The sequence below is a fragment of the Crocodylus siamensis genome, chromosome 7 (genome assembly GCF_052110815.1).
Source record: "Crocodylus siamensis isolate JL-2025a chromosome 7, ASM5211081v1, whole genome shotgun sequence".
NCBI lineage: Eukaryota > Metazoa > Chordata > Crocodylia > Crocodylidae > Crocodylus > Crocodylus siamensis.
The window spans coordinates 33,901,147-33,928,582 of NC_143401.1; the positions used below are offsets into that span (position 1 = coordinate 33,901,147).

At 43.5% G+C, this 27,436-nt stretch overlaps 1 protein-coding gene across 1 annotated transcript in view; it reads left to right on the forward strand.

Annotated features, from left to right (window-relative positions):
• Positions 1–27,436, forward strand: part of LOC149859665 (heparan-alpha-glucosaminide N-acetyltransferase-like) — a 393,188-nt gene that overhangs the window by 116,438 nt on the left and 249,314 nt on the right. The window contains exons 5-6 of the mRNA XM_090058700.1: positions 10,913–10,982; positions 13,368–13,434. Of these exons, the coding sequence (XP_089914826.1) occupies positions 10,913–10,982; positions 13,368–13,434 (137 nt within the window). The remainder of the gene's footprint in view (positions 1–10,912; positions 10,983–13,367; positions 13,435–27,436) is intronic.

The following is a 27,436-nucleotide window of genomic DNA, read 5'->3' on the forward strand; positions in this document are numbered from 1 at the left end:
TCTGCTAAGTGAGTACAGGTTGAAGAATGGGGCCCTTAGGAAAAACATTTGTTGAGAGTTTTATATTTTGCTTCATGTAATTTTACAAATGCTCAATGCTTTCCTTGAATTATTTGAAAATTAGTGGTGTGTTTTGTAACTATGTTTCTATTTATTATCTGAGCTTTTTAAAGTCAACACCAGGGTGCTTACCTGGATAGTGGGACCAAACAGTTTAGTGGGGCAGGCCTGGTCTGTGGAGTGAATTGAGCCACACAGGCTAGGATCAGGTTTTGGGCCTGGCACCACCCTCTCCCTGCCCTTAGTGCTAAGAGTGGGTACTGGGGCCTAGCACTATCCACTCCCTGCAGGATTGGTCTCCAAGGACCTGGAACCACTCCCTCCCACCTCAGTGTTTTGGGATTGGTCCCCAGGGAACTGGAAATGCCCTCCCAAGCTCAGCACACCAGAATTGGTCTCTGGGGCCTAGCACTACCCTCTCTTGTCTCATTGTGCCAGGATTGGTCCCAAGGGGCCAGCTCCCACCTCCTCCCTAGAGTGACCACCCATCTCTAATTGGGCAGGACAGTCCTGGAATGGGAAGCTCAAGTCCCAGTCCTGTGCTGCATGACTGGGACAACATTTTTCCTGGTGTTGTGCAGGGGTCTGAGTTTGGGAAGCAGTGGGCTTCCTCTTGCAAGCTGCTTGGGGCTGCCAGGAGTGGGATGCAGGGGACACCACATGCAGGTGTGTGCCTGCACATATACATATGGCCAAAAATATAGCTAGGCAGCATGGAGAGCAGCTCCCTGTAGGTATGTCAATTCAGGGAGGAGGGAGCATAGGGAAGGAAGACTGAGGCCCTCATGGTGAGGCAGAGAGTGCAGCAGGGGCTAGAGCTGGGGGCACTGTCCAGCCAGGGTGGTGCATGGGGCCTGGAAATAGGACAGAGCCACAGACAGGTCATCCAGGAGGTGGGGGAGGGATGCGTGTGTGTGTGTGGGGGGGGGGAGGGGCACGTGCCCTCCCAGATTTGTGTAGGGCAGGGGCAGATGCGAGTTGCCTGCTGCAGCCTTGAGGCTCCCTGCCTTGCTGTCTACACCACAGTGATAAAATGCCCCCTCCCTGCCTAGCAGCAGCGGTGGCTGTGGGAGTGTGGAGTTGTGCCTGCTGCTGGGCGGGCAGGGGGCGCAGAGCTGGCATGGTGGGTCCCAAGGGAAAGGCAGGAGAGTGGGGAGCCCTGAGCCTGCAGCAGGTAGCCTGCATCCCTCTAACTCCACTCAGTTCTGCTCTGGCTGTGCCCCCAGTAGAGGCAGGAGGAGGAGAGGTGGGGCATTTGTCCTACTTTTCCATTTTGAAAAGGTGGTCAGCTTACCCCTTCCAGTTGCCAAAGCACTGGGATTGGGCCCTGAAGCTCAGTGCTACCTCTGCTTGGCCCTGCACTTTGGGATTGGGTGCCCAATGCAGCACTCAGATCTCTCCATGGGTCAGGAAATTTGGTGCTGGGTGAGGGGAGCAGGGCCACTGCTCTCCTGCCACCAAATTTTTGGACCCATGAGGAGCCCAACAGACTGGATGAAATGGCATCATGGTCAGGATCTGGCCCATGGGCCAGGGGTTAGGCACTTATTCCTGTACAATAGAGGCTGATTGTTAGAGTGGTATTTCCTAGGCATACTCCATTTTTTCCAATTGGAAAAGTAGACATTTTTAGAGTCTGTGACCAAATTAAAGTCAATAGAGTCAAGACAGCCTAAAAGGAGACTGAGGGCAGGCAGGAAACTAGGACAAAAACAACAAAGGCTACAGATGGGAAGACCTAGATGTTATGTAGCTAGGGAGAAGAATTAAGACCTGGAGTTAAGACCTGCACCTGAGATGCCCTGGGTTCATTTCCCTGGTTGCTATTGACTTTATTTGTGATCTTTTGCAAATCACTTAGCTTCTCTATCTCAATTGCCAGTCTGTAAGATGGGTAAAGCAGCACTTCTGTACCTCATGGGTTAGCGTTAAATATATTTAATGTTTGGAGACTACTGGAATAATATGGTAAGTGAAAACATATACAGTGCTGTAGATAAATGGATTCCATTTATTTTCAGACAGTGAAACTAACTTTCATGATAGGCTTTCTGTTATTACCTCCCAGGAGAAATTATTGTAAATCTGTTATTTATACACACCTTATACCTACTTTGAAGCTTTTTGAATTTTCAGGAGAAGAATGTTCTATATCATAATAAAATTATTATTATAGCAATTTGAATTTTTTGCCAAGTAAGCTACTTCACCTCCCCACCCCCCAAGGATTTAAGACCACTATTAAAGTTTGGGGACCAAAATCTGATCTGCTTTTCTATAGGAACTAGCAAAAGAAAGAAACATTAGATGGGTACTGCCTTTTTTGAAATCTGTCATTAGGTACCACAAAACTAGCCATGACATTTGTCTTTCAGAATGTCTCCTTTTCTCTTTAAGAAGTGCTTATGTACATGGGGAGTGGGGTTTCTGCAAAAGGGTTTAATATAATGAAACCTAATTTGGAGTCTGTGTGTGGCCTCAACATTTTAACAAAATGTAAACAAATCCCCATTCTCCAGGACTACTGGTTTCTGAGCAATAGCCATGCTGCAAAGATTTAAGCCCTTTCATCTTGAATAGAGTGTTTGTAGTGGCTACCCAAGATACTCTTCAAGAAGCAAAAATGAAGCCTGTCGAAGGCAATATTTATGAATGGGCTTTCACCCTGCTGTAATTGAAATTAATGTTGAGCCATCTTTTCCAGTAACTTCCCATGCAGACAAATTTGAGTTGACAGAGGAATAAAAGGTCTGAACTTAATCTCTCCGAAAGATAGCTCAAAATGCAGCCAGGGTTATAAATCACTTCCTGAAATGATAATACAAATGCTAATTGGTCTAGAGTTGCATTCCTTGCAGTCTTGTAGCAAATGCACATTTCCCTTTTATCAGGCATTGTTATTTGCAGAGGCCAGAACAAAGAGACCAAGTGACAATATTAAAATAAAGAAAACATTTATCATTAAAACTATTGCTTTAAACTTAAATCTTGTCACAGCTTTGTTTTCTTTTCACATAGGATATTAAAACTACATAACAGTTTAGAAACTAACTCAATATTTTGTAATAGGCTCTTGCTTTTTTTATTTTGTTCTCTTGAATTTGCAAAATTCAGTACTTCACAATAGATCTCACCAAAACAGCTGTGCTCCTTTGGGACAAACAGCTTATAAGGCTTGGGATAAAACATGTGAGAACTGTACAATAACACATTCTCAGTCAAAAGAGATTGGCTGAAAATCAAATTCCTAAGAGGAGAGGGTAGGCTAATTTAGACACATTTTGGAAGACCTCTTCTTTAAGGTCTCCTTCCTGCAAGCACTTATTCAGATGCTTAACTTTAAGCATCTGAATGGTCCCATTGACTTAATAAATTGAAGCATACATATAAATTTTGCAAGCTTATAGAAGCTTATCATCATAACTATTTAAAAATCATTTAAATAGACAAAGCCAAATCTCTTTGAACCAGGGGAAATAGAAAAGATTACCCCCAAGAGTTTTGCAAGAGACTTCAAAGAACATCATGTTTATCTAGGTATTAATAGTATTTGTGGCAGTGCATCTTTAGGTGCCTGCTACTTTAAGGGTAGAGTCAGACAGCTAGCAGGTGCCTGATGGTGGCAGCCATTTTGAGAACAAGGGATATAAAGGCTGCAGTTATTGCCTGTTGGGCCTGAGGCCAAATAGTGGGGCTCAGCCAGGAATCTAGGGGTGAGACTTGACTCCAGTAAGGCCCCCACCATAAGGAGGCTGAGTGTGGGTCAAAAATTACAGGAAGGGGGACCACAGTGGCCTATTGCTCCAGGGAGGGAGTGAAAGTCCCTGTGAGACCCAGGAGAGCCAGTCATGGTGTGAGGGAACATCATGTATGTGTGGGTCATCTGTGAGACTTGGGATGCAGTACAGGAGTGGTTGGAACTGCATATGTAGGCCCAGGAGAACAGGGCCACAAAAAGGACAGTCTCCCGCTTAATTAAGTCACTAATTATTGAACAACAAGGCATGGCAGGAAAGAAAGGCAGGCCATTAGCCCAGGAACAGGTGGGTGGGCCAACTCTTAATCGGCTCTAGGAAGGCCCCCTGTAACAGTACTATAGAAAATAGTAGTGTGGGAGAGATGGATGGTCAGCAAGGTCTGCTGCAACTACATAAATGTATATTGTTAGTAAAACTGCTGGTTACATTCAGACTGTTGAAAAACTGATTCCTTTAAAGCAGTAATGGGTAAAACTAGAACTCCCCTACCTTTGACTGTGCACTCTGAGGCACAATGTACTGCTGCGGCAATAATATTAATAAAACTTCACTTCTGTGTAGCATTTCAAAATGCTGTACACCATGCTGTACAAACCTTAGTAAAATAATCCCTATTACTGAATTACTGTATCCCTGTGAGGTAAATAAAGAGCTTTGTAGGTAAGGAAATGGAAAGGTTGCATCAAAGCTGCCTCACAGTTGAGCTCTTCATTTAAGAAATGGAGCATTGGCAGTGAAGTGATCATTGTTTCTAGGGTACTGGAGTTGATTCTTATGCTGCTGGCATTTTGTGCTGTTTTGCAGCAGAGTATTATAGAGTAGCTAAAATTTCAATGAGAACATTGGTGAGTTAATCAAAACATTGATGTTCCTAGAGTGTGTGGTGTGTTCTTTTTTCATTTAACTGCTGTAATTACCATGTATTATACAGCAGAGACCATATTGTGGCACTTCTTTTAATAACAGAGATATTGTGCTATATTTTTAAACCCCTGACTAATGTGACTGCATGTTCTTCTTGTCCATCTGAAAGTTTAGTCCTACCAAGCTCCTGTCCTATGACGGGTGCATCGATGAGTTTCTATAGATTAATTATGAGCTTTGTGAAAAAAATATCTTATATTTTTACCATTGTTCTTCTTATGTTTTACCATTGTTTTACTTTCCATCCTGTACAAGTATTTATTTTGTATTCTTCCCAACTTTTCCTTCACTTTGAAACTGTTTAGAAATGAGGCAGTCTTTTCCTTATTTCTTTATATAAAAGGCATTGTGATCTGATAGTAAGGCTGACTGCTAATCTTTAAACCACTCTGTTTTCATCTTTTTCATTTTTGATAGGATAATCTGGATTCCAGATAAGGAATGAACTTGGTGTTATAACATATTTGTAGTGTCTTTTCCGTTCTCACTAGGTATGTGTTTATATTGAAAGCCATAGCCATAAATATTACACAGATAGACTAATAATATGCTTTTCCGAGATACCTTTGGTCTATTAGACTTTGTTGATTAATTTTTTTAACACCCCCACAACTTTTTTATTAAAGAACAAACTAAAAATTATGATAAATGTTTATCGAATAAGGCAAAACAGCATGAACAATGTTATGGTAACATATTACATCATAGTATTGGTATTTCTGTTAAAAATTGTCTTTTTACATTAGTTATTTTTGTTGCGTTTAACTCAAGCTAGAAGATTTACAATCAATTAGGTAACTTCAGTTAATTGGCAATTTCAGTCTAGGTACTCTAGAAACATTTGTTCCAGGTCCTAGATTTGCCCACGCCTGGATTTAGAAGACTTAAAAAAAAAATAAAAAAAAAATCATAAATTATAAAATAAATGGTTATTCTTCAACATTATTCAGTGCAGGCACAGATTCAGTCAATCTAAGGTGACCAGGAATAAATGTTAGAGTACTAAGATGTTGAATGACATCATCACCCAACATTCAAGTCTTTATAAAACTGTTTTACAAAGGAGGAAGAATCCTCCACCCAATTAATATTCCAGTATCATGTTCATTAACATTTCTCACGGATCCTAACATGTTGTCTGTTTTTTGATTATCACTGCAAAATAAAAAAGAAGTTTTTACTGGGCTGACCAAAGTGATACACAGCTAATGTATGTAATGATTTCCCCTCAGATTTTAAATCACAGCAACTGACAGTGAGGTCAGACATAAAATTGAGCTCACTGTACCGATAATTTGTAAGTAGTAGTACTAATTAGTAATATTTAATATAAGCAGTAGATTGTTGTGGAGGTGATGTTTGAACACACCTTGTTAGTGAATGCCTCTAAAATAGTGCTATGACAACAATTTATATACTTACTGCTTGTGAAATGTATTGAATACCACCATTCACCCATTTATCAAGTAATAATCTCCTGGACTTCTCAGTTGGGGCCCTGGCCTTTCAGAAAGAACAAACTTTTGATAATGTTCTGAGTTCAGAAGAATTGTCTCGAGTTCTGAGTCAAGTGAATTACATGGAGCCATGCCCTGTCTTTTTTAGCTGATACAAACACCTTTTAGTTGATACAAACATCTTGAAGCAACAAACAAGTAACACTTTCAATTTAATCCTAGGTACAAAGCTACATGTTTACGGACTTTCCATATCACTAATTACAAACCCCTTGTGTACACATTGAGAGATGTATGATTTTAAATTAGAATAACACAGACAAGGTTCTGTTGCCCTCAACTGTCTTCACCCTAAGATGTGCTGTGCTAAGTGCTCACGGAAATCAGGAAAGCACGAATCCATATCAACCAAGGAATACATAAGTTAAAAGAACCCTTCTAATTTAAATGTTCCCTCCAAATGGCAGTATCCTTCTCTCCCTGTGTTGAGAATTAAGTTCTCAGTGTTTTTCCCTTGCCTTCACGATCAAAACAAGGAAAGCTTAAATCTGTGTAGCTGTAGCATCTCCAGTCACATAATATAATGTCCAGGATCCAGAGATCAGTGCTGCCATTACTAAACTTTCAAAATTCATGCATCAGATATCAAATAAATCAGGATTTAAATATCTTAGTACAGTAAAAATGGTGTTAACTGGCATTTTACTAACCAGAACACTCTATTAACTGGAATTTCCAATATCCCCCAATACAAATCCTCACTTTAGTAACTGCATCTTTGCTGAGTCCATCTGGCATGCACATCAAGTATTTTTGTTGTTTATGTTAGTTAGTGATGCTGCCAGTAGAGGAGCTGCCGGGACCCCTTCTATTTGATAGCCGCATAGGCAGAAAGAGAACATTTTTGCAGGGGGGGCTGAATGTGTGCATGCATGCATGTGCCCCCTGGCTTCCCCCTCTGGTGGAAATGTCTGAGGAAAGGGATCTGCGCAGGGCAGGGCAGACTGCCACTGGGCTGGGGCTGGAGCTGGGGCAGAGCCAGGTTCTTCCCAGTGGGGGTGGCTGTGCTGTGCTCCTGTCTTCCTTGATAGGTATAACTCTCAGATAACAGGACCCCCACTTACCCCACTTATGCAGAATAACAAAGCTTTTACTGTATTTGTAAACATAACACATTTTAGGGTGTTTTAATTTGTATTCAGATCATGTTTTCAAGCTTCTGCTTACAACCACAAAGGATTAGAAACTTCAGGTTTCTGTTGTTGAAAAAGTGAGTCTTGTAATCCCATGGCTCTAGGAGTGGTAAGAATAATTCTTAGATGGTTTACAAAAAAGGTTACAAGACTCTTGTGTTGGATCCATTAAGGTTATGCAGTGTTTCATCCTAAACCATGATTTTCTTCTCTTCATGTTTATACTGGGATCAATTCACTGAAATCAGTGGGGTTGCTGCTTCTAGATATATTTATGCAAGTGAGGAGGAGAATAAACCTACAGATTTCTAGTATCCCAGTGTATCTTTTTAAATATACCTTTTGCATTCCTGATCAGTCTGAAGACTGTACAGCCTGACTTGCTGCATTATTTTATTTTGATGGGGTACATCTCATTTTTGTGAGTAACACCAGCCATATAACATCATGAAGAAATATATAGCTGAAATACAGCATATGTCAGGTAGATGTAAAACCATGAAAGACTTTGGCGTGTGTACTCAGTGTAAGGTTGGCACACACTTCTCTTATGTAGCTACCTGCTGTGTTGGAAGTGCATGATTCATTTAGGTTTCCCTGCTAGGTTTGTGGGGGTGGTTCCTTTCCTTCCACTGGTGCTATTATGTGGATATATGTCTACATTCATGTGTTAAGTTGCCTGCTTTTATACCACTAAACCTACCTTTATATACTTGCATTTAGAAATATCTTTGTACTGCTACCAGCCAAAGGAAGGCTTGAGTTAATTATTGAGGATATTAGATGAGTAGATCAAAGTTTCAAAAGCTGAAGGATTGGGTTCCCTTTGGATATCTTTTCCAAATGTCACTGAGTCCATGCAATCAAGTTGAAAGTTTAAAAGTTTCTAAATTTCAGAATAGGCTTTCCCAGAGGGTTCACAGTGCTGCTCACAGAGCCAGCCAAAAGAGTCAAGAAGCATACAAACATTCATGGTAGATGTAACTGAACTTTCTCAAAACATACCTGCCAGATACAGATCCATATCTCTTAGTGAAGATTTATGAGATTTTTATTTTACACATGCTAATTTATGCTTCCTTTCTTTTGGAGATGCAAAAATAGGAGCAGGATGTATTGTTGCCATTGCAGTATTTATTTCACAAGTTAAAGAAGGAGAAGTCACAAGTAATGCAGTGCAATCTAGATGGGATAGATCTGGTAGGAAAATGAGCCAGAGACACATAGTTCCTATTGTCTTTAGTCCCTCTGTTCTTATTTTAGAACTTTTAATTTTTTCCCCATAGAACAGATGGCTGGTTCTGCGACTAAATCATTAGAAGAAAATTACGTTCACATCCCTGCTATGCTACATGCTTTCTGTACAGCTTTGGATAAGTCCCTTAGTCTCTTTGCCTCAATTCCCCACTTGAAACATGTGGATAATAGCATATTCCTACTTCAGAGGGATAGTTGTGTTGCTAAATGCATTAACAGTGTGAGAGTATTGGGGTGTGGAGACCTTCAAGTATGTAAAGTAGTTTTCTATTTTAAAAGGTTTAGAAGAAACAGCACTCTGTTCTGGCTTCCCATTCATTCCATCTTTTACAATCAAAAGAACAACCGCTGTATTTGGAAACAAGCAGTTTTGCTTTTCTCTTAGGGTTCATTTGTCAGTATCTAGCTGCTGCTGTAGCAAGAGGTTTATAATAAACTAAACACCACTCGTATATGGATTTATGGCAAATATGGGTTGAATTAATGGATTGCATATGGATATATTACATACAGTAAAAAATTAAATTCTGGTCCTGATGGCAGGTGAGTTGAATTCACAGGAACCATTTTTCTCCTTTTCTTTGTAGTTCTCTTTTCTACTTGCTTTGTTTTCTTTGTAGATTTTACCATCTTGTTTGTTTAGCTCATTCATTTGGACTTCTCTGTTGCCTTAGGTCTTGTGTATACATTTGTATGCGAGTCAAGTGAGTGCAAAATATTGCCATTATGATAATACTCGTGGATATTTTGAAAACAATATCATGCTTTGTACCACCAAGGCATTCTGAGATGTGAGAATAAAAAGGACTTGTCTTACCTTTCCTTTGCATTTTGTCTGGCTGAACCAGGGCAAATGACATTTTTCTGCTCATTCAACTTTTATGTTAGGGGGTTTGCACTGGTGTAGCTTTACCCATACAAGAAACAAAAACCCGGTATAGAGAACCCTGTGAACACAAGATCTTCACTTGAACATCTGCCACTTCTTGTTCTGGTAAACTGATTGACAGCATGTAACAAATGACAAGAAAATGCTTTGTTACATTCACAGGTCCTGTATCTGCTTTTCCAGAAGTTTTGTCTCTCACCTTGTGAATCAGTTTGCAAAGGATGATGGAACTTTGTATGGACACTAATCTACAAAACTTACAAGAGCATTTATGACACTACACACTGCAATTAGGATCCAGCAATTGGTTCATACTTCCATAACAGTGGCCCCTGTTGCAACGTTTGAGCTACTATCACAATAAATAAATTCTGGACTTGTATTTTTTAGCCTTAAGCCTCAAGACATTCATAAGTTATTAGTTTTGTTGAAAGCGTTCTAATGGCATTACATTTGCTAGTACTTGCATCTTCCATGATACAACTGATGAACTGATACTGCTTGTTAGCTGAGTTCAACAGCTATAAAATGCTGCAGCTGATCAGTTTTGTCTGTTGTCTGCAGTTACACAGGATATAGTTACTCATGGCATTGTGGATTAAGACAATAAGGATACCTATGAGCTTAAAAATAAATAAAATCCAAGGCACCCACAGAACCATCACAGAGAAAAAATAGAGTTGGGCAAAAAAAAGGATGACTTTGGGGGGGCAAGGAGGATGTTTTCTGGTTACTGTATGATACTGAGCAACATGACTGGAGACTTTATGTATACCATAATATAAATGAATATTAATGGGCTAAACAGTGGCTGCAGACCCTATGTGTGACATATTTCTCTTTGTGAAAGGCAGTTCATAGAGTTTAAGATTGGTGTCAAACATACAACTTCTGGCCTGGGTCTAGGGGTAGGGTGAGTTTGACACCCCTGGTTTAAGACAGCGTACCAGTTCCTCAACTTGTGAAACTGTAACTAAAATGAAGTGGCTGTGGTTAACGTACATTAAAATTCTCAGGATTGTAATGTACTGTAAGGCAGAGTTAAGGCTACATTTGCAATATTTGGTGATGTCTGACTTTTTAGAGTTTAATCATGTACTTTAAGAGGCATATGTTTGTTACTCTGGAATTATGTATTACTTCGTTGAAGAGGTTTGCAACTTTTCCATTCTGGAAGGGTTTGTTTGCCTGCAATGGTATGTAGTTCTCAGGCGAAGCATTGCTAATTCCTTATACCCAACTATCTGTACCACTTCTCAGGGAGCTAGTGCATGGTGCAGAGCTACTTTAATCTTTGGAGTGGTTACAGGGAACAGGGGTGCAACATCCATATCCCCTAGAAACTAATATTAGTGTTTTGTTGGTTTTTTCTAGCTCTGTTGGTTGCTTTTGCTATCCTTGTCGCTGTGCCTGTGATGTACTTCCTAGGATCCTTTGTATCCAAGTAAGTGCTTGCTTTCCATGACTTGTGTATCCTTTTTGTACTGATTCGATTTTATGAGCTAGTGATGTTAGCTCAGAATTTTCCTTCCTGCTTTAAAATGTTTTCAACCTCTATAAAATGTGCATCAGCCAGATTCCAAACTTTGCACTCCAACATTTTTGAGGCAGAACTGTTTTTTTACTTTGTGTGTTTGTACAATGCCTAGCACTAGAGGGAGCTGATCTTAGTAATAGATGCTTTTTTAATTCTCATCATTTTTATTATTTCCATATGCATATATGTATGTATATATTCTGCACATGCATGCAGCATAAGAGCGCTTTTCTTTTTAGAAGAATAGATATGTTCTGCAGTTTTCTTTTAAAAAATGCTTATGCAATATATTTGTACACACATTCAGTAGTTAAGGATGGGGCTGGTTCCAAAGGAAGAGCAATTAAAATAGTGTGCTGTGGTTCTGGAAGCTTGAGCTCAAAGCCACTTCAGAGTCTTGCCAAAGACTGCCTGAAGCTGTAAATGGATACTTGGTCATTTAAGTTGGGAAGTGAAAAGAAGCTTGATGGGACACTAGTCATGCCACTCCTTGTGTGTTACTGACTACCGACACCGGTGTGCCTGAGACACGCTAGCCCAATAAGCTGCTAGGGTTGGGAGGCTCTTGCTAATGCTGAATGTGTTTTGGTGCCACGCAGACTAATTTTACAGTCATTGTACAAACACATTGACACTGGTACCATCTCTCACTTGTCGTGCAGCAGTTGTTTGCCTCTGGTGGGAGCAGCAAGTGACTCCCACCAGTAATTCATGTGTTTAGTATAGTTTAATGTTGAAGGCATAAATATTGGGAGAATATGAGCTTTCAAGGAGGAATCAACATTGTAGGCTTTTGACATTAGTTAGGAAGGTGCAGGGCAGAATTTTCAAGCTAACAAATCCATGAAATACAAATGACTTTCTAGCTGTATTTGCTATGAGTGTTATCTGCATAACAAAAATGAACTGTCATTTTGGTTGGCTTTCCCATATTGGGTACTTTAGGAGCACAAATCTCATTGAAAATCAAAAGGATTTGCAGTTTTAAATTCCTTTGATCTTTTTTTTTTTTTAAATCACCCACAGAGAATTTCAGTGGGTTGTCAGTATCCTTGTATATCAGGCCATAATTTAGGTGCTTCAGTAGGTGGGGAGTATAACAGGTCGCCCTCCCCAGCTCCATCTTCCCTATTATCTGTGCCCTTGGAGTCCCCTTTAAGGTTTCTTGTGTCCTGCTCTCTACTCGTCTGCCACATCTTGATGGAAAATTATTATACTGATGTTCTTGCAAGCAGGAGACTATTATATTTCATATGTTGGGGTCTTCTGCCTCCACGGGCCTTGACCCCTGCCTTTCTCTAGTTAGGCCTCCCCATCTAAATCCTCCAAACAGGGTTTGACTCTGAGGCTCTAGTCTTTTTTTCTTGTCTTAAGGCTCATGGCCTTCCTTTCTGCTCCAATCTGGAGTCCAGCCTCCCTGGCCCAGAGGCCTGGCCATTGGCTATACAGCCAGGGGGCTGCAAGTTCAAGGCCGGAGAATGGCCCTGAACCCCCACTGTCCCAGTCCAGAAAAAAGCCCAAAACCAGACCACTCTGGCTTTTTAGGATTGTGCCCTCTGGCGCCTGGGTCTGTACACCCTAAAATCCTGCGCCCATACTGGCGCTGGGTCCTATGTATCCTGAATACTGCACCTTCTTTGGTGCCGGGGTCAGTGAACCCCAAATCCTGTGCCCACACTGGTGCTGGGTCCCCATATTGTAGTGGGGTCCCAATGAGGCCTCCTCCTTCCCCAACAGCCTCGCCCAAACCACCAGTGTTATTCAATAACAAAAAAAAATATGAACAGTCCTGTCCATGGGCAATAACCACCACCAAGAGAAATATGATTAAGGAAGGCAGCATGTCAGCTTACATTTATGCAGGGGTTCATGCTTCTGCTCCCCACTGTCAGCTACAGTCCTTCTTCTGGGAGTTGCTGCCATCTCTCTGGGGTCCTCTGTAGTTCCCCATCTCCAGCCTTTGGACTGATCACCAAGCCTCTGCATGGAGCTCTGGGATGCACTTCTTCCCCTTTGGCTGTTAGCCCCTACTGCCCAGCCCAGGGTTTTTATAGCCCTGGCCTGCCCCCTTCTGGTCACCTGACCAGCTGGCCAGGCTCAACTTTTAACGCCTACCTTACCAGCACACTGTGCCCAGAAAGTTCTGGTCTTACAGGGCGAACTTGTCTTCTGGTAACAGGGCTAGGGTTCCCTGTTACAAGGAGATACATGTGTTCAGCATAAGGAATCAAAGTCTGAAAATGTTGGCAACAATAGAGAAGCCTGTCATTTTTAACAGTGTATGTTTTTCAGGCTGCAGTGCACAGAAGAATACTGCCATCTGCTTCAGAGCAAGTGCTTCTTTCTTGTGTTCCATCATGTAAGTATGATAAAAACAATAATAATAAAACCCTGTTTCAGAACATTTTCTTTCTCTCTTTTAATAGTAAAATGTAACTCCATGGTATTACAGCAACCAGATGGGGGTTTTCCTTCCAACAGACGGGTGGGACCTGGCTTATCCTTTGTCAGATATCATGCAAATTACATTACCTGATTATCATCATCAGGCTTGGTTGGGTGGGTGCCAGAGTGGTCAGGTATGGTATAACAATAGCCATTTATCACACCCAGCCTTTCCCGCCTCTCAATGAGTAAGATAAAATTATCTAATGTAATCAGTTGTACAGGAGCACATGAGACTTGCTGATGTTTTGTTCTTGGTGTCAGAGCCTTGTAAAAGACACTTCCATTCTGATAACAATCGTATCTAGTAGCTGCTGCAGTGGGGTTCTTATTTGTGTTCCTCTCTCTCTGAATAGCGATGTTGTCAGAAAAGAGGCAGATTTTTTTTTTTAATATGGCAGCTAACATGGTTGAAATGAGAATGTCACTGCTAGGACAGACTGGAACCATCAAGGGCAGCATATTAAGGAAAATTTATACATGACAGTTAACAGAGAAACTGTGCAATAGCTAAAACTAGCCTACTTGTGACAAAGTGCATTAGTTTGATTAATTAGGTTTAATTTTAGCTGTCTCTCTTTTGGTGTTGAATGGTAAATCTAGGAAAGTCTCACTCAGTTTAATCCCTTGGTATTGTTATTCTGTATTTTCTTAGGGTACTTACTTTTTTACATTCAGTGCTAAAAACAGAACCTTCATTCTGTACTTGGAGAACTGTAAATTATCACTCATTAGAGTTTGGATATAGATCATTTAATAGCAGCTCCTTCTTTTCCTATCCAGAACAGGGACTAGCATTTCAACCCACTGTTCTTAGTATGCTGATGCCCAAAAGCCTTTATTAGGATTTAAGGCCTCTCTTGCTTCACAGTATGCAAAAGCTGAATAAGAATCCCTCAAGAATTTATGATCTATATGGACAAACTTGGTAAAGGAAGAGTTTTCCTACCTATGCATGTATGGTTTCAGGATTTTGGATACTTAGGGTGCAGGTACATTGTCTTGCACTGGAGGGGTGACTGCAGCCCAGCCTCCCTCTTTCCTTCTCCCCACCACAGCAGAACAGACAAATTGTATCACAGGACCAGCAGGGGGGCACTCTTTTTAAGTCCCTCAATGTTCAGCAGGTAAGAATCTTCCCTTTCCATTCCCCTTCATGCTCAGCAGAATGGTCCCTTCTTTTCCTTCTCCTTATATTTCCTCCCTTCCCCTCCTCCCATTCACTGCTGCCACTATCCCCAGCTGACACAGATGGGAGTCACTCTTCCCTGTCTCTAGCCAGGCTGTATGTGGAGATAAGCTCGTCTCAAGATAACGGTAGCAGCAGTGGGTTTCCTTCCCCTGAGCCTGCTCCTGGGCTGGAAGGCAACACCAGTAGGATTAGGCAACTGTTGCTGTTCCTGGCTGAGTCCAGTGATATAGCTCCTCTTCTATTCATGCCCCCAAAACAGCCAGAGACAGCAGGAGCAATAGGTGGGGGTCAAGGGATGGTAAGTGGAGGGGAGGGAATGTGCCACTGAACATGGAGGGGAAGATGGGGGAAATCCTTACCTGTTTTGAGGATTTTGAAATAGTTCCCTGGCTGCTGCTTATATAGTGTGTTCAACTGAAAGGGGGTATGTTGTCACCAGTGACTCCTACTGGATCTATCCCATCCCTATATGTGAATCATGAATGCAGGCATAGAAGAGCCAAGTGGCTTACTCAACATCACCCAATGAAGTCAACTGCAACTCAGTCTATTCCCCAGGAGAAATATGAATGTTTCAATGAAGCTTTTGTTCCAAATGGAATTCAAAGTAGATGTTTTGGAATTTGGCATGGAAAGAACCTGTGAAAAATGTGGAAACATCAGTTACTTTCACTATGATACTTATTTTCCTCCAAAGGAAATGGAAGAGCTGGCAGATCCTGATTCCTGGGGATTCATTGGACTGTTCCAATGAACATAGGCATGACCTATGGCTCTAGCTGGGCATGTCAAAGTCTCAGTGAGGTTTATAGGACCTCCAGACAGTGGAAGCCTGGCTTTCTAACACTGTCAGGTAACCTCAAAGGGAAATATGGCTGAGTTTGGTGGGAGTTGATTGAAATTCTTATTTGTTTTCATGGAACATTTTGATCTGAAAAAGCACTTTTAATAAAACACTACTTTGACATAAAATTCATGACTATACCTCTAGACTAAGGGCAGACATTCAAAAAGCCCGAGCCTGTATTGATTCAGTCTTTGCAGGTTAGTTTAACCTGGTTAGGCTGAACTGGTTTGTAACTGGAGAGACATTCTCTCTGGACTGAGGAAATTCAGGCACATGCCTGTAGTGGCTCAGGCTAGAAGCTAGGGTGTGCTAGAGTAACCATCCCTACCCTGCACAATGCTGAGCTGAGGGGGGTGGGTGTGGCCAGGCCCTGGCAGCACCTCTGATTAGGGGGGTCTGCCTGAACCATCCCAGGCTTTCCCCTGCTGGCTGCTCAAGGGGTGGGAGTGTTGCTAGCCCCCAGTCCCCTGCTAGCAGTCTGAGGCAAGCAGGGAGTGTGCAGTAGGATTGTGCAAAGCTTCAGGTGGTGATTTGATTTGGAGGCGATTCAGTCCAATTCAGTGGCTGAATCTCCAAATCCAAATCAAATCGAATTGGGGACCAATAAAAAGGTCCAAATCAATTCAAAGCTCTCTGAATTTTTGGAAAAGATTCAGAGAACTTTGATTTGAATAGTCCCTGCCTACTGCAGCAGGGAGCTGGAGCTGGAGCTGGACTCAGAGCTGGTAAGTAAGGGGGTGGGGAGGAGGACCTGGGGGATGGGGAATGGGACTATCGGGGGACACCTGGTTGCTCCCCCAGGCCCCCCCATCCCACCTGCCCCAGCTCCTGTTGCTCCCCCTGACCTCCCTCACTCCCCCAGCCCCCCCCACAGCTGCCCCACCCATCTCAGCTCTGGCCTTTTAGGAGAAAACACCTGAGAGAACCCCTGGGACTCACCAGTTCCTGCAATGGCCTTGGGGCTTTGGGTGGCTTGTGCAGAGCCCCCCACACAGTGCAGGGCAGTGGGGGGGGGGCAGCAGAGATCCCCCTAGTTCCCACTGTCAAGAACTGGTGAGTCTGGGGGCTTTTCTAGTTTTGTTTTGTTTTTTCCTTAAAGGGTCAGAGCTGGGGTGGGTGGGGCAGCCATGGGGAGGAGCTGGGACAGTGCGGGGTGGGGTAGGGCAGTAGGGGACAGCAGGGATTGCCCCTCTTGCCAGGTAGCACTCAGTGAGTTGGGGCTTTTTGTTGGTTTTTTTTCAAAGATCTGGGAGCTGGGGTGGGTGGGGCAGCCGTTGCCAAGCTGGGAGGGCCTAGGGAGGGGGTGGGCCTGGCTGACTTGGTCAAATCGATTTGGGACAGTGATTCAAATCACCAAATCAAATCACTGTCCTCTCAATCGGCCGAATCTGAATCTGAAGTGAATACTAGCTGCTTTGCACAAGCCTAGTGGAGCTTTTCAATCTCCTTCCTTGCTTCTTTATAATGTCTGCAGCAAACTGACGGACACACAAGCCAGCAAGAAGCTGATAACGGTGTTTAATATCTCATCAGCAAAATAATAGTTAAACTCTTTTTAAACAGCTTACCAACTGGCCTGTTGATTAGTTCTAAAATGCCCTAAGTGATCAGTGTTCTGTCTGCCCGTCCCAGTGAAATTCAAGACACGCACAGATGCCTCTCGGCACCACATGCCTAGGGTTCATGGGTTCCATGCTGTGGGAGATGGGAGGGGGGATTCCTGCTTCAGCAGTGAGCAGCAGGTGGAGGGGGGTAGGGCTGGGGGAAGCCAGGCCAACCCTGCTGTGCCTGCAGTCTATGCCAGAGCTCCAGCCAAGGAGCAAAGGGGAGGGGCCAGCCCTGCAGTGGAGCAGAGAGCTCTGCCCAGCTCAGAGAGCATACTGGAATGCTGGGGGTGTCTGGTGTATCTTAAACCAGCAAGGAGTCTGGGACAGACATTACATAAACTTGTTTGAGCCAAATCGGTTAAGCCTGATACTACATTCAACCAGATTTATCTTAAATCAGTTTCAGTGATTTTGAAACTGGTTTATATGCACTGAATGTCTGTTCTGTTACAAGTTTAAACTAGTTTCTGATCATTTAAGCTGGTTTATGTGTAACTTATGTCCCTAGACCTACAGAGCTATACATCATGAAAAAACAAGGGCTTTATATCAATTACATGGTTTTCAGTACTGCATACACCAGCCCCCGGCTGGCATTTGTGAGTATACTCCTCCTTCGTGGTCTGGGCCCCCGACTTACCCACCATGGCTTGATGGAATTATAAAAGGAGGGGTTCAGTGGTGCTCCTTCCCCAGTCCCAAAGATGGGGATACGCATAAGGGCTTGCCCTGGATGTTCTTGGGGCTCTGCCTCCTCTACATCCCATCCACTCTCCAACTGTGTGGATCTTCATTGTGCCCCACCAGTTCTGGGCTGCAGTTCATCTGTTGCCCTGAGGGACCTCCACCTCCTTGACTGTGGATGGGGTGCAGGCTTGGGCATTCAGCTTTCCTGCCCCTTTTCCTCTTCGGTCCACCCCCTGATCCCTACACTGGCCCTGGGGCCCCAGATGGCTACATTAGGGCTGGGGTGGATATGGCTGGATGTGTCTTGTATAGAGAATCACCGGCTGCAAGCCTCTCATGCTCTGGGACCAAAGTTTCCAGCGTCCCAGCTGGCATCTGATTACTACTCTTGCCTGTTCGCCACGGGGCAGAGTCAGAGGGCTCACTCCTGCTGCTGTCCTGGGCCCCGGCTGGCCCAGTGTCCTACCTGCTGGCTTCTGCCTCAAACCTGGCTTCCAGCTGGATTTTTAAATCTTCCATGGTGGTGGCTCCAGCTGACGTAATCAGCTGGCTGCCACCCAGCTTAATAGATGGATGCTTGAAGAGCCGATGCAACGCTGGCTTACGTGGCTCTCTCTTTGCCCCAGACTGCCTCCTAGGTAAGTTTGTGGTGGCACCAGTTTCCCTGTTCCCATCTCTGGGAACATTGGAGTTTGCCCCCAGCACTTTTGGCCACCGAGGGTTCACCCTGCTGCCGAACTGTATTTGTGTGTCTGTATTTTAGGAATTAAATTGGAATAGAATGGAGGGATTGTAGACCTATACACAGCCCATTTGGAGATGTAGGTATTGCAAACCAGTTTTTGTATTGTGACTTAACCAAAAATCAATTGTCCACATAGCTTATCTGGTTGAATTGAAAAAGTGAAAAAATATTGTATGTTGATTTTACATAGAAATTTTATTTTCAGTTAAATTAAAAGTTGAAAAATTCACTGAAAGCTGAATAAACAACTTGTGGGACCACCAAACCTAAAGGTTTCATACTTTGGGTAGGAAGCAAGGGTGGCAGAGGGTTGGCATTTTAAAATGAAATTGAGCTAGGTGTAGTAACAAGATGTTTCCAAATGAAATTGAAGCTTTTCATTTGGGAAAACTTGACACAGACCATTGACTCTTTTCCTAGTTTTATTTAGCTAAAATAATTCAACAAACATCACAAATCTGTAAAATGCTTTGTATGACCTCGGCCTCCTTTCTTTGGAGTAGAGTAAATGATTTGCCTGAGAAATTTTACTTAGCTCTAACTGCATGAGGATCACTTTACTTCAGTGCAAGCAAATATTTGGTTGACAGTGAAGACTTTTTCAAAAACAATGTTTTACAACAAGGACTCTGTTTCATTGCAGCAGGTTAAGGCTCTGTCTCTTAGAAAACTGTTTTAACTAAATTAATATTAAAGTTATTTAGTTAAACTGGTTCAAATCCTTAACAAAGATTAATTTAAATTGATATTTCACTCTTTTATGTTTAAATCCATTCAGCTTAATTCAGTCATCTCCCATCTTGAAATGGAACCAGTTTAAGGAAGAGGTCAGCTGATTTAAGTACAGTTATGTTAAAGGGTTGCAAAGTTTTAACAAGATTGTAGTAAAAAGTAATATCGGTTCCAATCGGTTTTAAAATGGGCAGGCCTAAACTCCTTGTTGTGGTGCAATTGTATTTTCAATGTGTTGTAATGCAGATTACAACATGACAAATTACATGATGTTACATTAATCATAGAAACTGAAGATGAGATGCACCTGTTTTGGGTCATTTCTTACTGTTTTGCTGGACTCTTTCCTACTTCACATAGTCTAATCCAAATTTAAATAACCCAAGCAATGGAACTTCCACTTTCTCCCTTGGAAGACTCTTCTGGAGCATAATAGATGTCTCCCGTAGGAAACTTTCCCTTCTATTCAGCCTAAATTTTCCTATGCTTAATTTACCCCTGTTTTTCAAATATAAGATCTGCGAAACTCTTCATGTTCCTGCAGGTAGTCTGATATGGAATCAGAAAAAAATAAAACATAATTTATTAAAAAATGAAAAGATTTAGATGAGTTTCTATTTTTATCCTAGAAGCTTTTCCCTTGTTGCTAAAACAATATCAGAACAATATATTGTAGAAGACAAAGTATATTTTGGAGGAAGAAAAACAAAAAACACATCTTTAATTAATCTGTTTACCCTGAAATAATCAACCTAAGTGGCTTTAATGGCTAGCTGCCTATTTACTTGCAGTTGCAAGGAAGATTTTTTCCCCACTGTGAGAAATCCAAATGTTCGTTCAGTGTCTCTTTACAGAAAGCGTATGTCTAGCTGCAGCTGCCAGACAGCACTGTCATCTTTCAGATAGTAGGAGAATTTGTGGGACTAAATTAAGCTTTAGTGTTGTCAGTGGATTTTTATCTAATAATATTGGAAATGGGGGATAGTTTGATGTGTCCTTATGAAATTTGGAGTACAGATGAACAAACCAGTTCAGATAAAATAAGAACTGACTTGAGCTTTTGACCTGAATTAGAAGAGTGTTCAAGTGAACTTCTATCTCAGCTTTGAAAACTTTTCCCCTTATTTCTAAATGTAGTGATTCTCTAAGTGTTCTGGTATTTGGTACAAATAGTTTGATAGCTTCTAGGGTTGGAAGGGACCTGAGTAAATCATCTAGTTCGACCCCCTGCCATGGCAGGAAAGAGTACTGGGGTCATATGACCCCACCAAGGTGTACATCTAACCTCCTCTTAAAGACTCCAAGGGTAGGAGCCAGTACCACTTCTCTTGGAAGTTGGTTCCAGATCCTAGCCGCCCTGACCGTGAAGTAGCGCCTCCTGATATCTAACCTAAATCTACCCTCTGCCAGCTTGTGACCGTTATTCCTGGTCACTCCTGGCAGTGCTCGGGGGAACAGGGACTTCCCCAGTGCCTGGTGATCCCCCCTGACTAGTTTGTAACAGGCCACTAGATCCCTCCTCAGCCTTCTCTTGTGGAGGCTGAACAGGTTCAGGTCCCGTAGCCTCTCCTCATAAGGCCTTTCCTGCTGCCCCCTGATCATGCAAGTGGCCCTCCTCTGGACCCTCTCCATGTTGTCCACATCCCTCTTGAAGTGCAGTGCCCAGAACTGGATGTAGTTCTCCAGCTGTGGCCTGACCAGTGCTGCATAGAGGGGGAGGATCACCTCCTTGGACCTGCTCGAGATGCATCTGTGGATGCATGACAAGGTACGGTTGGCCTTTCTGACTGCATCCCCACACTGTCGGCCCATGTTAATCTTGGAGTCAATGATGACTCCAAGATCCTTTTCCGCCTCCGTGCTGACAAGAGGGGAGCTCCCCAGCCTGTAGGTGTGGTGCCAGTTGTTCCTCCCCAGGTGCATCACTTTGCACTTGTCAGTGTTGAATCCCATCCTATTCTCATCCGCCCACCCCTGTAACCTGTCTAGATCTGATTGCAGCCCTTCTAGCATGCCCACATCCCCCCACATCTTAGTGTCATCAGCAAATTTGAACAGGGTGCTTTTTGCCCCCTCGTCCAAGTCACTGATGAAGATGTTGAACAGCACGGGCCCGAGGACCAAGCCCTGCGGAACCCCACTGCCCACATCCCTCCAGGTCGAAAATGACCCATCCACCACCACTCTCTGGGTGCGGCCCTCCAGCCAGTTGGTGACCCAATTGACTGTGTGGGTGTTGACACCACAGTCCCCCAGTTTCTTAATGAGAACAGGGTGAGAGACAGTGTCGAAGGCCTTCTGAAAGTCCAGGAAGACTATGTCCACTGCTACCCCTGCATCTAATGATTTGGTGATCTGATCATAGAAGGCCACTGGGTTGGTCTGACAGGACCTGCCTCTGATGAACCTGTGTTGGTTGCCCCTAAGCATGATCTCCCCTGCTGGCCCCTTGTGGATATATGCCAGAATAATTTTCTGAAAAAGCTTGCCCAGGATTGAGGTAAGACTAACTAGCCTATAGTTTCCCGGGTCCTTCTTCTTCCCCTTTTTGAAGATGGGAACCACTTTGGCTCTCTTCCAGTCCTCCGGCACCACTCCTGAGCACCACGAGTGCTCGTAAATCCGTGCCAGGGGTCTTGCAATGACCTCGGCCAATTCCTTTAGAACTCTAGGGTGGAGATCATCCGGACCGGCTGACTTGAATACATCCAGACCCTCCAGAAGTTCCCTAACTAGTTCCTCACTAGCCCTTGGCCTAGGTGTGCCTCCCCTGGGGCCTGAGCGGGGCCCAGCAGGGGGTGACTGTTCCAGTCCCTGCTTAGGAAAATGGAGGCAAAGAAATTGTTAAATATGTTGGCTTTGTCATCTGGTGTGATGACCAGATTTCCTAACGTGTCCTGCAGGGGCCCCACATTACCTGGAACCTTCTTTTTACCCCCTATATATTTAAAGAAGGACTTCTTGTTGTCCTTAATCTGGAAAGCTAGTCCCAGTTCCATCTCTGCCTTGGCCTTCCTGACTGCCCCCCTAAATCCCTGAGCAACTGCAGTATAGTCAACTCTGGTGATAGCCCCTCCTTTCCATTGGGTGTACTCCTCCCCTTTAGCTAGGAGACATTCCTGGATGCTTTTGGTGAGCCATGGGGGCTTTTGTGCTCTCCTGCTCCCTTTGATCCATGTTGGGATTACCTCCCTTTGGGCTTGGAGGATCGTCTCCTTAAGGAGCGACCACTCTCCTTGGACACCTGGCTCCCCTCCCCTCTGGGACCTCAGTGCTTTCCTGACTGTTCTCCTTAGCTCATTGAAGTCTGCCCTCCTGAAATCTAGGGCTGCAGCCTTGCTGCAGGCCTTTGCCACTTGGCACTGGATGGTGAATTCCAGCAGGCGATGATCACTGTCACCCAGGTGGTCGAGCACCCACAGCCCCCTCACTAGGTCATCTCCCATGGCCAGCATCAGGTCCAACAAGGCACCTCCCCTGGTGGGGCTGTGCACCTTCTGGGTTAGATGGAGGTCCTGCATTCTGGCTAAGAACCTACATGAGCGGTTAGATCTGGCTGACTGCTCTTCCCAGTAGATGTCTGGGAAGTTCAGGTCCCCCATGACTACCACATCCTTAGACTTCACTACCTCATGAGCTGACCTAAGAATTCCTGGTTGAGCTCTTCCCCTTGGTTGCGAGGTCTGTAGTAGACCCCCACTGTTAAGTTTCTTTCCCCTCGACTGCCTTGTATTCTAACCCAAAGCACTTCAGAGTTCCTTTTCTCTCATACTTTCTTAATTGATGAGGATAGGTATTCCTCCTTAATGTAGTGTGCCACGCCCCCACCTTTCCTTCCTATGCTGTCCCTCCTGTACAGCCTACAGCCCTTGACATTCACTGCCCAGTCATGCGTTGAGTCCCACCACGTTTCAGTGATTCCCCACTGTGTCTGGGTTGGTGTCAGCTAGCAGGAGGGTGAGTTCCTCCTGCTTGTTTCCCATACTACGAGCATTTGTGTAGAGGCATTTGAGGCCTTCTGTGGATGTGTGTACTTGCCCCCTTATCACAGCATTGCCCTGGCCCCTGTTGCTTACCTGTATATATGTTTTGCTCATTGGTCTAGGCTGGGCTGTACTTGTGGGTGTTGCTTGGTCTGGTAATCTGATGATTCCTCCACCCTCGTCTTCCCCTTCCCCCAACGAGCCTAGTTTAAAGCCCACCGGAGGAGGTCGGCCAACCTAGAAGAAAACACACGCTTACCTTTAGGGGAAAGGTGGAGCCCATCCCATCTGAGCATGTCTCTTGTCATGATGTGCTGGTCATGGTTGAGGAAGCCAAAGCCCGCCTCGAGACACCATTCCCGAAGCCACCAGTTGGTCTCTGCGATGCACGTTTCATGCCATCTTCCATGTCCACTCACCTGTAGGATAGAAGAGAAAACCACCTGTGCGCCTATCTCCTTTAGCATGGACCCCAGAGTGTGGTAGTCCTCCATCAGGCAATCAGGGCTTTTCCTGACTGCATCATTAGTACCCACATGGACTAGGACCATGGGGTAGTAATCGGTGGGTTGAATCACGGTTTGGATCATCCCTTTCATGTCCTGAATCTTTGCTCCAGGTAGGCAGTAGGCCTCGCGTGCCAAGGGGTCCTGGCAACAAATGGGGCCCTCTGTACCTCTCAGGATGGAGTCACCTATGATGATCACGTGACGCTTTCTCCTCCTGGCCTGCTTATCTCCTTTGGCCTACTCGGGATGTGGAGAGCGTGGAGATGAATAGGCGAGATGAAAGACTCATGAGAGATTCTGTTCCAGCCTGGCTGGAAAGTGACTTTTTCAGATAAAGGATGAAGATCCAACAGGCTGGAATATGCATACAAACTTTAGAGAATGAAAACTTAAACCTGTTGGACAACAGAAGATTAGGCCAAGTACTAATCTAGTAGCTCAGGTTAACCCCCCCACCCCCCCGCCCAAATATCTATCACTTGACTAAGTGCTGACTGGGGAAGTGAGAACTGTCTACACATGTGTGTAAAATAGTGGCACCAACCAAGAATCTTACCTACAAGCTAGGAGGGAGGTTTGTCAGTTTAATATTACCTATAATATGCTGGAGGGCGGTTTGCCAGTTTAATAATGAGGTGTATGGTATGGCCTCCTGTACCCACATTCTATATTCATTATTTTCCAATGGAGTTTGAATGAGGGTAAAATAATACTTTGATAGCTTTTTAATATTTGTATTAGGAAAAAAGTAAGTGTGAGAGACCCTTCAGTAAAAATTAATTAATTTCATGTGAAAGAAAAACAGTGTAAATAGTTAGAAATGAGAGTTTACTTTTATCAAATCAGTATTAAATAAACCTAAAATGAACAATATGTACAAGAAGCTTTATCAGGAAGATTAGCTTTATATTTTGGTTACATAACACATTGTCACATGTTTTTTCAGCAGTCTGTCTGCCTAGGTAATATATGAGTGTAATACATAGTCAGAATAGAATTTACTGCATTGCACATTTATAGGCACTATTTGGGTATATACTTGTGACTTGTGATAAATCATGTGTCGTAAAAGTATTGGTCTGAAGAAAGAGGAGAAACCAGGTAATGAGAACAACAGGATGTGAATGTTTAGGTCATTTTTTAAAAAAGTGATGCAGTCTGTGTTTAGTTCATAATGTACTTCTCACTGTTCCCCATGAAAAATGGATAACAATTATGTGTGGGTTTGAAATGAGCCTCAGCTGGCTAGGTGGGTATAATGATATAAAACCAAAATAAAGAAGGTGGTTCCATTCATCAAGGGTAAAAGGAATTGAGTTTAGCGGGATGCAATCTGCCCTCTAGCTCAGGCACTCAATCTTGAAGGGCATTCTTTTTGACTTGATGTGATTGCCAATATTAGTTCACAGCAGCATTGGTTGCCTTCATGAATTTATTAAAAAAAAAACTCCTATAAAAATATATGAATCAGAAAATTCAAATACAGTGTCTGAATACCCCAAGTTTGAGGGTATTCAGCCCTTCATAGAAATAAGGCTACCTTGTAAAATGTTAAAGGTTGTATTTTGGACGTTGAGAACTCTGGTGTTTTGACCTTTCTCTAAGGCTAGGTACAAACCATTAAAAAGCCTGAGGTGGAATTGATTTAAGTTGCATCGTTTTCTATAAGTGGTATATTTTAAGTTGGTAGTTGTGCCCGCCTGGTCTTGAGGAGGCGTTCCCTAGCTGCCTTGGAGCGTGTGTCTGTGCTTAGCCTCAGTGCTTGCTCCTGTGATCTCAGTGGGGGCTCGCATTCTTCCTGTGGGAAACCCTGAAATTTTACTGCCACGACTTTGGTGTTTCTTCCAGTGGTGGAGTTCCCTCCAGTGGTCTCCTGTAGCTTGGTCATGCTCCCTAGTGGGAATTCTTGGGGCTCTACCTCCCCTATACCCCAGCCGTGCTCCAGCCTTCAGGACAGCTGTTTGAGGATCTGCTGGGCTGTCTCTCTAGTGTTGGCTTTTGCACCCTCTTTGCCTGCTGGGCCCTCGATACCCTTACCAAGCAGCGGGGTGTTTAGGATGGTAGGCCATCCCTGATTGTTTCTTTGTGTCTCCTTTAACTGCGCTACACCCTGTAATGCCCCCTTATCCACTCCCGATTCTCAAGTGCTGCCCCAGCGCCCTGACCTTCATTCAAGGGTACCTCCAGGCTATTAACTAACAAACTAATAAAGAAAAGAAAAGGAAAGGGGAGTAGGGCTTCAGCCCGTCCCCACTCACTACCCCAGCGTCTGTGGATCCCAGGGTCCCTTGATGCCATCCTTGTCTTTTAGGGGCTTGTGAACCCCTCCAAGGGATCTATCTTGCAGCCCCTCAATGGTAGCCAGCACAGCCTGTGTCCAGCATGGGGAGCACGTTCGCCACTTGCTTCTGGGTGTGCCTCCCCCATTGCTCTTTTGCTGCCAGCTTTTATTTCAGCCAGGCGGCATTTGGTGAGATGTCATCTGCCCACGCCATCTTTATCTGTACACAGAGCCGGCTGGTGAACTGCATGAGTCTCTCATCCTGGCGCAGGTCCTTCGTGTCTTCTGGCCTTGTAATAGATAAGTTTGCCTTCCCATCAGGGCTTTCTTGGTGGGGTTGGGTTGTCTCCATGTGGAGCCCTGCTGTGGAGAGGATCTTCCCACCTTCATTCCCCTGGGATAGTAGTGAACAGAACACATGTTGACCCTTTAGTGAGGGCGCAGGGCAAATCTTAAATTGGGTTCTGCCATTTTTAAATGAGTCTCCATGTGCCAAACTTCTGTCCTCTTTTGGGTATAGACTGGTGTCCAATTACTTATACCTGTAAAAGCATCTGTATCTGGCCTAACTGTAGATAAACCACGACATTACTTTCATTCTGTGCTACTGTTATATACACAGCTTTGAAAAATGACTGTTGCATAAAAATCATCAGACAGAAAGTAAGAACCATGTTATCCCACACCATGGGTCCTGTTTATGCTTTTGAATTGAAAATTCTGTGATCCCCATGGAAGGGTTAATATATAAAAGGTTCCTGCTTTCACAGACAGAAGAATAAATATCCTTGGGGTAGAAGCAGTTCAAGGGGAGTGATGATTTGGCAAGGGAAGTTTTTTCATGTTGCAATGCTTTTAACATAATATTCTGTAGAAGAATTTTGGCAGAAGATGCTTCTGTGGCATCAGACACTGGAATTCTCTCAGTCTTGCTGGTGTTTGCAGTTTCACTGGTGCTTAGTTGAATTAATCTTTCTCAATACAGTAAGTTGTTTTTCCCACAATTCATCTCTAAACTCTTCAATGCCACCAACAAGAAAACATAAAAGAAAAAAATGGAAGTTAGGTCCTGGGTTCAGTTGAGAGCTTCAGCCAAGTCAAACATCTATTTAAAGAAGAAAGGGATTAATTTAACTGTTTATTCTCTCTTCCTACTCAAATACAGAATTGCTTCTTATAGTATCTGGGTCTGAGGAAATCATTGTTTGTAATTTTGTTATTTGTCAGGTCATCCAATGTGGTTGGCAGTTTTCACAGGATGGCAATTAAATTTAAATATATTTATATCATACTTGTATGTGTGCACCTCAAAGACCCTCAACAGTGATCTGCA